A 15,968-nucleotide genomic window follows, 5' to 3' on the forward strand; every position below is an offset into this window, starting at 1 on the left:
TGAAGAACTATTCCGCACCGGGACCAGATTGTATCAAAACCTTCTGGTGGAAGAATTTGCCTTCAACCCATCAGCATTTGGACCGTCTTTTCACCTCATATTTAAAGTCGGAAGAGCCGATTCCGGAGTGGAAGGGCGCACAATACTCCTGCCGAAAATAGGTAACTTAGCTGACCCGAAGATTTACAGGCCAATCACTTGTCTTAACACACTGTATAAGATATTCACAGCTATCCTAAATGATAGGATTGTTCGGGCAATTCAACCTGCGTGCCATAGAGCCGCATTCAGGATGTGATATCTATAAAGGATACTCTCCGAAGCAGATACAAACGTCTCATCCGGCAGATTTGGTCTTCCGAACTGTCGGCGAGGAACAAAGTATCTGCAACGAACATGCTTGCCGTCCCGGTAGTACTCTACTCATTTGGAGTAGTTCCATGGACGAAGAACGAGCTCAGATCCCTTTATATCGGGACAAGAAAGATTATACACACAAACAAAAGCGTGCATCTTAAGTCTGCCGTTCCACGACTTTACATCTCACGCCGTCAAGGTGGTCGCGGAATATTGAGTCTTGAATGTCTTCACAACAGGATTATTCTGGGTACAGCACATAGAGTTGCAAATGGAAGAGACCCTCTTCTTAAAATGGTCAGGTATCACGAAGAAGTGGACAAAGGAGCGTTTTTGTACAAAGCAGCGGAGGAGGCTGCTGAAACACTCGGACTTAACTTCAATATTAGGGGTGAGCAAAATGCATTAAATCTTATCTATCTCGAGTACTAACTCCTGAAAGCCCGGAGTAAGAAAGCACAAAAGAAGAACTTTCGTGAACAGCTCCTAGATAAGAGAATGCACGGTATCTTCCACAGAAATGTGGAGGATCAGTCAATGTATTGTGAGCTAACGTTTGCTTTCCATAAATCGCTCGGATTGAAGGCTGGTACGGAGGGTTTCATTTTGGCATGCCAAGACGGTGTCATCTCCACCCTAACATACCGTCGCCACATTTTGAGCCAAGACATTCCTTATGATAGCTGCAGAGCGTACCATGCACACCCCGAGCATTTATCTCACTATCTAGTTTTCCAACTCGCGCGGGAACGACTTACATTCAAAGGCACAATGCGGCACTAAGAGTGCTTTATTACCATATCTGTCACTCTTACGGCATTAGCCTTGATATCGCTCCTCTAAATGCTCCTAGGGAAATGGAGTCGATTGTCGAGAATGAGAAGTGCCGCATATACTGGAACTTTATATTCTCGACAATTGTTTCTGTTGCTCATTCGAGGCCTGACATGGTTCTTCTTGACTTCGAGAAGCGAACCATGTTCGTTGTGGAATTTTCGGCACCAGCTGACAAAAACATCATAGCCAAGGAGAATCAAAAGAAAGATAGGTATCGACACCTTATAAGGGACTTGCAACGACTGTACCCTGAATTTTAAGTATTTTTAAATATTTTTTCTCACGTTTTTATTAAAATAAACATAAAAACTGTAACAAAAAAGATTTAAAATTCTATAAAATACTCTTCCGTTTAATTCTTCAGAATAAACGTTTTTCGGTTGAATAATTTGAAAATTAAAGTATTAACGTTATGAACGTTTATTAACTATTATTTAAAACTTGTATTACAAAAATAGAATGAGAATAGAAAGGTTTGCACTTGTAATGGTTGAAAACATAAATAACAATGAGCATGAAGCATTGTTTGTACGAATTACCAAATATTACTGACATCTGAATAGCCTAAAAATCGGTCGACGACTGCCGACGTTGGTCGACGTTTTTTTGACGTACTGACGATTCAAACCGTAATAGTGGCGTATCTCTCCGACAGTAAATTTATTCAAGAGTATTTTAAAAAAAATCAATTCTGTTGAAAATTGACTAGTCGTCGATTATTTGCACGAAAAAATCCAAAACACCCCACTATGCGGCGCGCTAGCCTGTCTTCCGCTCATCGACAGACTAACAAACGCAATGAGATGTTCGAAAGTGGGAGCCCCCTGATGGTTCGTTCGCTCGGCAGGTCTCGGTTTCGAGCTGCTCGTTCGCTCGGCGAACGAGTTTATGAGCAGAAATAAGGAGTCAACAGAACTTAAATTACATCGGACACCTGATCATAACCTTGATCTCAAATGATCATGATCCGCAGTCTCAAATGCCAAATGAACGGTAAAACCTACAGACTAGCGTACCTCTACACCTTATCAAAGTCATCTTTGAGACCTTAAAGATAGTACAATTCACGCTTCATTAATATTGAAGGTAAAGGAAAGAACAACAGCATTCTGTAAAGACAAAATTTCTTTTTGTGCGCGCAGCTTTTAAAAGAAAGTAAGGTGTAGGCGTAGGAAACCCACTGGCAAGGTTTTAGTGGTGGCCATAACATGGTTTACAAAAAATTTCAGAAAGCACTTGGGTCAGTGTACATGAAAAAAATTGTATCTGCCTTCAACAGCGATTGACTGTATATCGAAGGAAAAGAATACGTCGACGCATTCCTTTTTGAAAACTGAATAGCTGATATCGCCCTTTCGTAGAGCAGATTATATAACATGTTACTGGATACTTATGTCATTATTATTCAAGAATTATAATCCTTGAAAATAAAAAATTACAAAAACTTTATATTTTTTTTAAACTCCAAAATTATATCAGATTATATAAGTTCGGCCATTTCCTTCCCATTCCTCTCTATAAAACTATGTTTTTCCGGCAGCGATCTGAACATTTTTGGATTTGCAAGTTTAAACCTATATTTTTCTCGTCTTCACTGCTTCCCCTCACCCTGCTCTTCCTTTTGATGAATGCCTCAATCGATCACACGCTTTTCGCTATGAATCTCTTGCCTTCCTTTGTTCTCTCCTTTCGGTGTACTAAAAACTTCCTGATCTACATCCCTTTTTTCCTCGCTGGTACTCGCTGCGCATTGGCAGTGCCACCAACCTTAAATTCTCTCCCTAGGGATTGTGAGACCTGGTACCTAATGGAGGGGGGGGGGGAGCTTACGGGTCTCTTCGGCCTATAGATCTGGAATAGTTGAACCACAAAGGTTACATCGCGATGTGTAGCCATTCTGGGGATCTGACGGAATCTAATCGGTGGAATATAAACTCAGGAACGATCCTTTCAGGGGGTAATAGAAAAGCCTCCTGGAATATAGAGGACCCCAGTTCTCATGCTCCCATTCCATGATGTGAACGCCGTCTCAAGGGCTGAAAAGCACCAGGATCACCAAATGCTTGAACATCCAGGCCTATCCACCACACTAGAAGCGGACAGGCAGGGGTCCTAAAGGAGGTGACTTAACAGAAATTTTGGGACACCATATCGAATCCCATAGTATCTAGCCCGTCCCCCGCATGTAGGGTTCTGCGGGGAGTGATTCTTACTTCCTTAGCTTCTCGAGGGAGTATGATAGGATCATCCAAAATAAAGCAAACTAAAAACAATAAGGGGCAGAGATACAGCAGAGCGACCGTAGATTTCCCGGTATGGACCGTAGGGTCCTTCGGTCTCTTTAAATCGCCTGGAGCGGATGTCATCTATTCAGCGCTTTTACAAAAAGGCCTGGATTTTGTCGTCCCTCCACTGACAATATTATTTAGGGCAAGCATTTGTCTAAAACACGTACCATTGGCATGGAGAGACGGTAGAGTGGCCTTTATTCTCAAACGTGGGAATATTTTCGACTTATCAGCGTAACGTCTTTTACCCTGAATACATTGGAGAGGCTGGTCGAGAGATATATCAGGGATGAGGTTCTTATAGCCTCCCCGCTGCACAGAGGGCAGCATGCTTTCCGAGGAAGCACCTTGGTAGAAACGGCGCTCCATGCTGTAGTAGCAAAATTGGAGCAGCAGTTGGAAAAAGGGGTATGCCGTCAGTACATTCTTGGATATAGAGAATGCCTTCAGCAGTTCCTCTCCAGAGGTTATCTGTCAAGAGGCTTGTGTGGCGTGCCAAACCAGCTAGTAAGCTGAATAGGAAGTATGCTACGCCAAACGAGACTCGAAACCAGATTGGGGGGGGGGGGGCATCTGGAAACGTTGATGGGTCTGACAAGGTCGGTGCTGCACACTGTAGAGCTCTGGTGCAATAGCTCAGGGCTCTCGGCAGATCCGGAAAAGATCAGCATGGTCATTTTCACGAGAAACTACAAGAATCCAAAATTCGAAAGACATGTATTTTGTGGTGGGAGACTGAGGTTTTTAGATTCGGTTAAATATCTGGGAGTAATCCTAGATAGTAAATTGAACTGGATAAAGCACGTGAAGACCCACTGCGGGAAGTTTATCATAACTTTTTGGATGTTCAAGAGAGCCTTTGAGTTGACGTGGAGTTTAGGGCCTAAAATATTTGCATGGCTCCACTCTGCTGACCTTAAACCGAGGCTCCGTCATGCGGCCGTGGTCTAGTGGCCACGGACGCAAACTTCAAACGATGCAGGACAGACTGCAATGGTCAAAAACGCTAGAGTTTAGGGGTTTGCCGGGGTCAGTGAGTACTATGCCCACAGCGATGATAGGCTTTATGCTCTGTGAAAAACCCCTACAAGTTGCGATAACTGCAAGAGCATCACACGCGACCCGCCGCTCGGCCAGAGTAAACAGATCGATTACGGGATGTAGGCACAATAGGATCCCGAGTGACATCAGCACTTTCCAAAGGGGTAAACTGGTATACTGATCGGTCCAGGGAAGAGAGAAGTTTAGGAGCAGGAATCTATTGGGAAGCATGCTACCGTTTTTCAGGCGTAGGTCCTGGCCGGCCTTCGCCGTGCTGAAACATTATTAAAAGAAAACAATGCTGACAGACAAGTTGCAATCCGTTTGGACAACCAAGTGACAGTAACTGCGGTCGGGAAACCGGAAATAACATTAGAACTAGTTTGGGAATGAAAAATGGCATTAAACCAAATTGCGGGAAAAAACGAAGTGCCTCCCATATGGTCTCCTGGTCACACAGGGATCAAGGGCAATGAAAAAGCGGACCAGTTGGAAAAAAACGGTGTGGCAAGTGAATACATAGGGCCGAAACCGGTACTGAGACTAGTGTCTGGCTGTATCGGTCTTGCGATAAAAAGCTGGACCCGTACAAAACACCGAGAATACTAGGAGACAATCAAGGGCTGCCGACAGGCGAAATCTATCCTGGGCTATAAATACAGACCGTAAAGAGCAAAGGAAATTATCGGTTTGCCAAAGAAAGAGGAAAGTACAGTGGTACAGATGCTCACTGAGCACATAAATTGGAACTGAAATTTTTTTCCATTTGTTTTTAAATAATGTTTTCAAAGCATTGTCAACTTCCATATAAATCTGCCTCAATACACAAAAACATCCTCAACTCCTCAACAGAATTTCAATCAACCTCTTACAAACAAACCCTTCTACACATTTCAACAATCCAATTACCTTAAATTTCACCACAAATATCAAAAACTCACCTGCGCGCTCGATTTCGTAAGTTTAATGCGTACACTTCCAACTAAATTTATTCCAATATCATAACTATTGTAACTTAAATCGATAAATGTAATTTAAATTTCTAAAAAATTAGTCATAAATTCGAAATGAAATTTTTTTCCATTTGTTTTTACATAAGGTTTTCAAAGCAACGTCCACTTCCACATGAATCTGCCTTGATATCCAAAAACATCCTCACCCCATTGACAGTATCTCGATGAATCTTTCACAGACAAACCCTTCTAAACACTTCAACAATCCAAGAACCTCAAATTTCACCACAAATATCAGACAAACTCAGCTGCGCGCTCGATTTCGTACGTTTAATGTATACACTTCCAACTATATTTACTGAAATATCATAAATATTGTAACTAAAATCGATAATTGTCATTTAAACTTCTAAAAAATTATAGTCATAAATTGGAACTGAAAATTTTTCCCTTTGTTTTTAAATAAGGCTTTCAATACCAATTAGAACTAATTATTATGTACGAAAAAATTTGAAATTTTTCAAGGAATTTTCAAAATTTGTAGGATTTGGAAGGTCTTGAATGATTTAAAAAGATTTGAAAAAATTTAAAGAGGATTTCTCAACACTGTATATCTATAGAAAGATTTACAGAAATTTTAAGGGCGTTCAAAAGTTTGCAAAAGATTTCGCAGGATTTCAAAATAATACAAAACATTTAACGGAATTCCATACAGGTATATACAGTATACGGTATTTAAACATTTGAAAACAGGAAACACTCTGCATTATAAGCAGCAGTTAAGCTTTCTTAAATGTTACGTAAATATTTTAATTTAGATGCGTTTGCTTATCTTACCCTATAACCTATCTCCAGAACATCAATAGGGTCATTGTCACCTTTGAATCCAGTGGCTTCATCTAACACTTCAGGATTTTCCCATGTCTGCGATAAACAAAAAACATTAATTTAAAATGAATATTCAGGAAACATGTAAATATTAACATTTTTGCTACATTGGAACTTCGTCGTGTCTATTACCAATGAGACGTCTATGATACTCTATAATTAAAATGATTTTAATGTCATATTTTCATATGCTAAGAAAATTTTATCTGCTTTAGTGAAACACTTTTTATTATTTGAGACTTTACATCCTATTAAACTTGTCAAATCCAGACTGGTATAAAGAACAAACAATTCAATTTTCCAATTCTAACAGGTACTTATGTGAACAAATAAAATACTCCACGTAGCCAATTTTTCCATCCTCCTCTCAGGTACTGAACCTTCACATCCCGCAGATTTTTGCTCCGTTCAACGAGATCTCACCGAGGAATAATTCGAAATTTAATGGAATTAATTATAACACCACTAGTACCGGTAGACCGTAAGATTGATTTGCCAAAACTGTACATACAGATCCAGAAAACGGAACTGTCAACTTCGAGCAATTCCCAAGAAGGAGGATTTTAAGCAGGAAGATTCGATGAATGTTGAGAAGGAAGATCGATGACCCTCATAATGTCGCATACCGATCGCCCAAGTCGACGTTCCCGATTACGCTTTCCAATCGGACTCCACGGCTGTGTAATAAAACCTCACTATAAACTCACCATATTGGATTGAGATTCAACCTATTCAACCTATTAGTAACATGCTTTACGGCCTATTTTGTATCTTTTGTATCAATTTTATGATTGGCATATTGAGTTATCCCGGCGATCTAGTTGGTAAACTAATCCGAATGTAGCTCATAATTTGCATTATTCTCTTTCTGATATTAGTGGCTCTCGAGGGTCTGACGGTAGAGTCAACGTTTTTTTTTATTTAACACAACAAAGAAATTCACGTCCTACCGCTCAAGTACCATATGAAAATGTGTAACATTTTTTTTCAAGACTGCTTGAAGCTGCATGTGTAGTAAATAACGCGCTTTATTAGACGATTAAAATTATCGATCATTTGGTTGGATACACGATTTCTCATTTGGAGATTGAAATTTAAGTCCTAAGAATGTAATTTTGCCTTAATATATTTCTCAATGAATAAATGCTGTTTATTTGGCTCTAATGACAAAATAGACTCCAATTCACTTGTTGTTCCCTTCTAAAACCTACACCCTGTAACATTATTCTCTATTTTCTTACTCATCAAATAAGTAACAATTATTTTTATTTATTAAACCGACTCCTGAATTTAGGGCATCCCCCTTCTTAATTCCCAACTTTAAATAATTTTACATCCAAAATTTAATAGTATCGATATTTCCCTCTCAAGGAATCAATGCAAGAGAATTCGGATCTATCAACAATTTACTGTGAAATGTTCAGGAAAATGGTACCGAGTATGCACGTCGGGACCAGTCCTGAAAGGACGATAAATCTGAAACGAAAGATTTGTTATTTATAATTAAAAAGAAGGAAACTTTTCTTACAACTTGAGGCTTCTAATTATTATGCAATTTTTCTCAATTTTTAGCCCTTGAATTTTAAAATAATTTGTAATAAAAAATCCGGTTAATTTATAATTATCACTAAATTTGGTGTCAATCATTGCATCAATGTTCAACATATTGATTTAGCTACTTTTTCGATGTTATATTTTAAATCTCATTCTTCAAATTTCACTTAGTCAAATAAAAAGGAGATGGGTCCTTAAAAGCTAGAACCAAATTGTGTTTTGAATTATTCGTGTTGATTTTCGCGTTATTATCGGCAATTTCCTCGTACCTAACGCTAGATAATTATTGGTCAAATTTTCCCTCCCATAAGGAAGGGCTGAAACTTTTTAAATTGGGAAGCGTCTACGAATGAAACGCCATGCTGCGCAAACTTTCGTGCATTGTTTGCCATTACAGAATTTTAGATCATTCTCCTAACATCATTTAAATTAAATTATTAGGCTTTACGTTGACGGGCCCATTTAATTTATCAATGTTTAAAATATCTACCTTTTATTCCTCTCGTTTAAAATGTTCAAATTCAGTGCTCCATGTTGGCAATTTTTATTTATTATTCCTAGGATGCATTGAATTTGATGTTCAAAACGTTCGATCCTTAATCTGTAACCAAGCTATTTGTTTTTTTTTTTCATAAAAATTAGGCCTCAAAATCCTATTAAATAGATTCCCGCGTGAAAACGGGTCGCCTACTCCAACTTTGATTAAGGACTTTCCAAAGCAAAACTTTATATTACAAATAAATTATCGAAATTTATCTTAGCATTCTCGGTTATTTTTATATAAACCACGCAGTTTCAGTATTCCCTTTTCTCGCTGCCTATAATTTATCGATTAAGGTAGTGTTCTAACTTATAACCTGTCGAAACAATCTCATTCTTATTGAAAGAAACGCGAGACGGCGTGACTCGCTAGCCAAACGAGGGATCCTGTACGAAACTTAGCGCTGACTGTCGATCTCCTCCCTCTTTGGTAATCACGACGGTCCCGTATCCGCGGTCTTTCCATCCCCAATTTTCGAGTCGTTACGTACGCAATGACAACTGTCTCGTGTAGAGGTACATGTGACCTACATAACTCTTCCGCTCAGGAATTTGCCAGTCAGTCAGGAGCGTATTTATTTTCAGTTTCGCACGTTTTTGAGTGAATTTTAGTAATGTGAAATAGTAATATGAAATAATACACTAAACCATTTCAGTGCCCCTCTAAACGTAAGAATGTTTAAAATTTTTGAAAATTCTTTGGTTTAATAAAATCGTTTTATATGAAATATGTACAGGATTGTTTAATGTATGAAGGTAATGAATGTTATTTGAATTAGGAACAGTAAGTGGTTAATTTTCATTAGTTTGATTGAAATTACTCTTGATACCCGCATGATTTTTTATAAGGAAGGAAAATTTTGAAAATAGAGTTTTCAGCGTTTTTTTACGCCGAAAAAATTTCTGTGGATTTGTGCGGGCTGCCTGTGCCCCCCTAAACGAATGGATACAAAAAGAATTATCTGAAAACATTCGTTTATACTTAGATGCTGCTTTATTCAAAGGTGTCAGAATCGAACATATTGACATAATAATCTAATGCTTATTTTAATTTATATGTAATTTTATACGATGCATATTGCTATCTTCGCCGTTAAAATTGTTTGCCACTCCATTATACTCTTGATACACATTTCAATTATAATTAATGAAGCAGAATATGATCTCCTAGATATATATGTGAATTGCACTGGTTTTAAAATGGAAAAGTTCAATTCAGCGAATAATCAAGAGACCTAATCCAAGAACACCTGCACTCGGGTTGAAATTCTAATATTCACAGCGAAAAATTCCACCCGTACGTTGCGTTCCGATCGCAAATAAGAATTCGATCCCTGAACTTAAAGTTATCGCTTTAATTTTTCAACATTTGACGGTATATGCTAATGACTTTAATCACATGTATATTCAAGATCAGGATTTTTGTTTGTTTTTTAACAGTGTTTTCGTATATTCTTAATCCTTGTCAAATTATTTTGCATCATAATTATTATGCGATTCCCTAAAAAATATAAATGGGTAAAATTATCCCCCTATTTGGGGGTTAGAGCGGTTGTGTATTTTGTTTATGGCGATGCTCTCATTCTTAGATTTTATATTTAAATAAGCGAGATTTCCAATTAACATTCGTTCATAAACCTGACATCCCACATCCCTCATGATTTTACCCGTTGGTGGTCCCATAATTTTTTGATTTTTCTTATTCTGGAACGAAAAGAAAAAAAACTTTCGTTGTTTGATGTTGTATTTACGGTCGTTTCTTCATTAATTTTTTATTTTTGCCGTAATTTATTTTATTAGATCTTATTATTTATTAAAGATTATTGTTAATCATTTCGGTTTTATTCAAATTACATTTTTCTTTTTACATTATATTTATAAGAAATTTTAAGTCTCGGATGTGTTCAAAGATTATGTGAAATAAACTGGTTCTTTATTTTTACTTATTTATTTTGATTTACCTGTTCTTTGAGCTCCATTTCTTGCTTTTAATCCTGGATTCTTAACCCTTCCAAGTTTTGCCACTGATTCAATTTTTAATTCACAAATTAAACTTATATTTTGCTTCAAACTTTTATTCTCTCGTGATCCTGTTAGGCAGAGAATCAACCCTGCACAGAAAATGTTCGCATTTATTTTGGTAACATGTTGTGGTATCTTTTCGTATATACCAATTGTCGTTGGCGGTTTCAATAACAGTTTTTTTTATCTGGTTTTCTCTTTCCTATGTACATGTATTTCCTTTCCTTATTCTTAATTACAATGGTATAGTTTTTCTTTTCTCTACAACTTATTTTTTTTTTTAATTTTGTTTCTTATTTTTACTTATTCTTTTTTTCTAGTTTATTGTATTAGTTATTATTTTCTATGTTTTTTCTTCTTTTCTATGTTTTGTTTTATTTTTTTCTTTGACTGAAATATTTTCGTCTAGTCATTTTTTTTTATTTTGAACAATTTTATTTGCTACTCATTTTTTTACAATTATGGTTGTTGCGCTTGGCTCTACTTTTCTTAATCATATTTTCGGCATTCTTACCTTTAATTCCTATTTTCTGCTAAGTGTGACATTATTCTGTAAATTCATTCAGTTTACGAACCTGTTTTCTATCTTCTATGTACCTTATTTTGTCTAATTTCGCTATATTTGCATTTCTTTATATCCTATTTTATCATTTTTATTTCTTATTTTTATATTACTAATTTTCTTATATGTTTATTTACAGTCGTCCATGTTCTCCTCTTCTCTTCTTTGGATGTACCTTTTCCAGTCCTGTGAGTGCTACATGCCCTTTTCATCTTCTATTCCAGGATCCTAAATGATGAATGTCCCTGGTTTTATTCCTTTCTTAATTTCATAGGGTCCGTCATAAATATACAGAAATTTGACCAATATTTTATTATTTTTATCAGATCTATTTAGTAGCTTTAAAAGAACCTTATCTCTGACTTTTAATTTAGTAATTTTATGTGAATGATTGAATGCCTCTCCTCTTTCTTGTCCTTTTGAATTATTTTGTCTCGTGTTATTTCAATTTTTCTTTCATATTCCATTTCGTTTGTTGAAAGAGGCAGTTCCAACGAATTTTCCCATGCCCTTTTTGGCTTGATGTTTAGTTAAAGTTCAATAGATGTTAATTCCGTAGTCTCATGGTGTGTTTCATTCATACAATTTTCTATCGCTCGTATCTAACCCCACTATGTATTGTGTCGTTCTTTGATAAGTGTTCGGAAGAACCTCGATGGTCCTCGATGTATTTTTACCACTATATTGCTCTGAGGGTGTCTTACTGATGAGAATACGGCAGTAATTCCATCTTGTTTTAATATGTTTAGCCACGGGTCACATGTGAATTTTGTCCCATGATCAGTGACTATTTTTTCCGGTTCGCCGTATTTTTTAATATAATCTTTGAATATTTTTGATATCGCTATCTTTACTGTGCTCCACCGGTTTGGGTAAAACTTGACATATGAACTATAAGCGTTTACCGTAGATATAATATATTTATACCCTCCTCTGAATGCCGAGAATGGTCCATAAAAGCCTATTGAGAGGGTTTCTCCCGGCCATATGGGGGTATAATTTCGCATTTCTGCATAGCAGGTTTGGTTTGTGACTTTGTTTTTCTGACAGGAGTCACAACTTGATATTCTCTTCCTTATTACTTTGGCAAAAGGAGGATAATGGAAATACTCGTTTAACATTTTAAATACTCTTTGAGCTCTAATGTGCGCATAGAGTTCGTGGCATCCATCTATTATTTTGTATATTACACAATTAGGTAAAATCGAAAGGATAGTCCGATCCTTGAGAGGACATCCTACTTAGAACATCAGCGACAATATTATTTTTACCTTCGCAATATTCTATCTCGAACCAATAGTCTTGGATTGCCATAATCCATCTTGTTAATCTTCCACTCAACAATTTGAATGTTTTAAGGAAAACAAGTGCTTTGTGATCAGTACGGATGATTAGTTTTGCCCCAAACACATAAGACCTGAATTTTATAAGTGCTCATACGATTGCGAGCAATTTTTTTTCAGTAGTGAATTACGATAATTAAGATCAAATACAAATTCACAGAACAGTCCCTTGACTTTTTTAAAAGCATTATCTTTTTCTAGGTCCCAAATCCATTTGTTTCCTACTCTTAATAAATCAAGTAGAGGGATAATTTCTTGGGCATGTTCATTCGTAAATTTTGTGTAATAATTTATAAGCCCTAAAAATACCCTCAGTTCCTTTAAATTCCGTGGTGTAGGAAATTCATGAATGATTTGAATTTTCGATGGATCTGGTTTCATCCCTAAAGGTGTAAGGATGTGCCCCAAAAATATTAACTCTGGACGGAAAAAGTGAGATTTTTCAAAATTTACTGTGACATTGTGATCCTGCAGGCGCTGGAATAACAATTCAAGACGATTTAGGTGTTTTCAGATGTTCTGAGATGTGCATAGCATATCATAGATAAAGGTGATTAAAAAACCTCCTATTTCTCTTAAAACAAAATCTAAAGCCCTAAGTAAATCCGCAGTGCTCGTTTTCAATGCAAAGGGTGTAACTCTAAATTCATAACATCTTCCCTCATGTAGAAAAGCCGTATATTTCATTGAATTAGGGTGCAGCGGCACCTACCAAAAACTATTCACAAGATCTAATGTTGACATGACCTTTAATTTTGTAAATCTTTGGAATAATACCTCGGTTGGTTCCACGCATTCGTGATTATTTGTCATGATTTCATTCAGTGCACCACCGTTCTGTCTGTTTTTAAAACCTCGGTCTCTGTCCTCATACAGTCCACGATTATTATAGTTTTGATTTTGATTTTCATAATGATCTTGACCATCATAATCGCGATTTTTATCTGCATAATTATTTTTTTATCTAGGTTCGTACTTTTCAAAATTCGATTTTCGCTGATCATACTCGCACTTGTCTTTATCTTGATATTCTCGCTAATAACCCTGATTTGAATATTTATTATTACCTCTGAAATTATTTCTGTTGTTTTGATGAAAATTTTGCTGTCCATTATAACGATTTTGGTTAGTTACAGGCCCTGACTTCCAAACACGATTGTATTACGAACAGAAAGTCATTTTTTTAATTGTTAGGGACTTTAGTTTTTGTTCGACCCCAATTATGGTTTCTTCTAAATATTTACCCTGAGCCTCGCATTTTTCGCTTGAACTGCTAACTTTTACATATATTTTTTCGATAAAGTTCTTTGCAAAAAATCAATTCGTTCATGAACCACCGTGAGTTCTTCATTAGTTTTTTCCGGACTTTCTTTCACATATTCATAGACTCTATTTTGGTTAGCAATCGTATCGTCACCCCTCGCATGTAAGTTGTTCATACCACGCATGATAATCTTACATTTTTCTTCCTCAGAATATGGTTGATTATTTTTTTGCTTAGGTATTGTTTTTGTATGCTCAGCGGCGTTTACATACGTAGTACTTACATCTATAGGAGCGTCAGTTGTTTTATTGTTATCTTTGACGCTCGATCTATCAGGATTCTCTGCATCACTTTGATTTGAACTCGCATAACTATTTAATTGTGATAATTCACCATCATACTCATTAGGAGTTTCTTCACTTATTGTTGTTTCGCTATTTTCTAAAACTGATTTAGAAAGTTTGATTTCTTTATCCCCTTTCCCTTAGGGGTTGTTTTAGGTTGGTGGCTGATCAGCCATTTTTGTTATAAAAAATTTTTCTTTTTTTTTTTGAATATTTAAACAAAATGTATTTATGACCTCTGTGGTCAATTATATTGGTTCTGTAATTGATTCGGCGCGACGAGTTACGCAATGTTTATTTTTTTCAAAGAACTTCTGAACCCCACCAGGGGTACCAGTTGTAACATTATTCTCTATTTTCTTACTCATCAAATAAGTAGCAATTATTTTTATTTATTAAACTGACTCCTGGATTTAGCATATCCCTGTTTTAAATACCCAACTTTTAATAATTTTACCTCCCAAATTTAATTATTACGATATTTCCCTCTCAAGGAATCAATCTAAGAGAATTCGGATCTATCGATAATTTACTATGTCCTTGTTAGGAAAATGGTACCGAGTATGCACGTCGGGACCTGTCCGGGAAGGATGATAAATCTGAAACGTAAAGATTTGTTAATCATAATTAAAAAGAAGGAAACTTTTCCGACAACTTGAGACTCCCAATTATTACCAAATCGTAATTCCCTTTCTCAATTTTTAGCCCTTGCATTTTAAAATAATTTTTAATAAAAAATTCGGTTGATATATAATTATCACTAAATCCAGTGTCTATCATTCCATCAATGGTCAACATATTGATTTAGCTACTTATCCGATGTTATATTTTCAATCTCATTCTTAAAATTTCACTTAGACAAATAAAAAGGAGATGGGTCCCCAGAAGCGAGAACCAAATTGCGTTTTGAATTATTCGTGGTGATTTTCGCGTTATTAACGCAATTTCGTCGTACCTAAAGCTATATATTTATTGTTCAAATTTTCCCTCCCATAAGGAAAGGCTGAAACTTTTAAAATTCGGAAGCTTCTACGAATGAAACGCAATTTTGTGAAAATTTTTGTGCATTGCTTGCCATTACAGAACGTTCGATCATTAATCATTAACGTTCGATCATTAATTTGTAACCAAGATATTTGTTTTTGTTTTTTTTTTTTTCATAAAATTAAGCCTCTAAATCCTATTGAATAGGTTCGCACGAGAAAACGGGTCGCTTACTCAAACTTTGATTAGAGACTTTCTAAGGCAAAACTTTAGATTACAAATCGACGATCGAAATTTATCTTAACATTCTCAATTATCACCTTGATGTCGATTGACTCAAATCGAATGAATTGGCGCTCTTAGGTCTTTCAATGGGTCGCTTAACAAAACGACCGGATAACCCTCCAGTTCTAACTTGTGTCAATCAAGGATCTGTGATAATTTCAAATGTTAGAGAAGTCATAAAAGTTTATGTCTACTTACAAAATTTCCATTGATTATATTCCATTCTAAGCGGGTATTTTTAAATAAGCCACGCAGTTTCAGCATTCCCTTTTGTCTCTACCTTCAATTCACCAATTACGGCAGGATCCTAACTCATAAGCTATCTAAACAATCTCCTTCTAATTGTGTTAATCGCGAACAACGGAACCTGTCACGTGTAGCGGTACATGTGACCTACATAACTATTCCGCTCAGGAATTTGCCGGTCAGTCAACAGCGTATTTATTTTCAGTTTCGCCCGCTTTTGAGTGAATTTTATTAATGTGATACCATATTATAAAATAATATACTGAACCGTTTCAACCCTTAAACACTACGACCTTAAACTTCCGGGCTACAGAAATTTAGTTTTCAGAAATAAATTCATAATAGAAACTTTATATTATTATTATTATTACACCATTAAGCCATTTCCCTTTCGGAGTAGGCGTGACTCACTCGGCAGGGGAAAGGAGTAGTGTGTGGATGGGATAGAGATTTTTCAGAT

The 15,968-nt window shown here is 36.3% G+C and overlaps 1 protein-coding gene across 3 annotated transcripts in view; it reads right to left on the minus strand.

The window, feature by feature from the left end:
- Nucleotides 1–15,968, minus strand: part of LOC117181507 (inorganic pyrophosphatase) — a 112,284-nt gene that overhangs the window by 51,465 nt on the left and 44,851 nt on the right. For all 3 annotated transcript variants that reach the window (XM_033374258.1, XM_033374259.1, XM_033374257.1), the window contains exon 3: nucleotides 6,314–6,400. In XM_033374258.1, the coding sequence (XP_033230149.1) occupies nucleotides 6,314–6,400 (87 nt within the window). The remainder of the gene's footprint in view (nucleotides 1–6,313; nucleotides 6,401–15,968) is intronic.

Source organism: Belonocnema kinseyi, chromosome 10, assembly GCF_010883055.1.
Source record: "Belonocnema kinseyi isolate 2016_QV_RU_SX_M_011 chromosome 10, B_treatae_v1, whole genome shotgun sequence".
NCBI classification, from domain to species: domain Eukaryota; kingdom Metazoa; phylum Arthropoda; class Insecta; order Hymenoptera; family Cynipidae; genus Belonocnema; species Belonocnema kinseyi.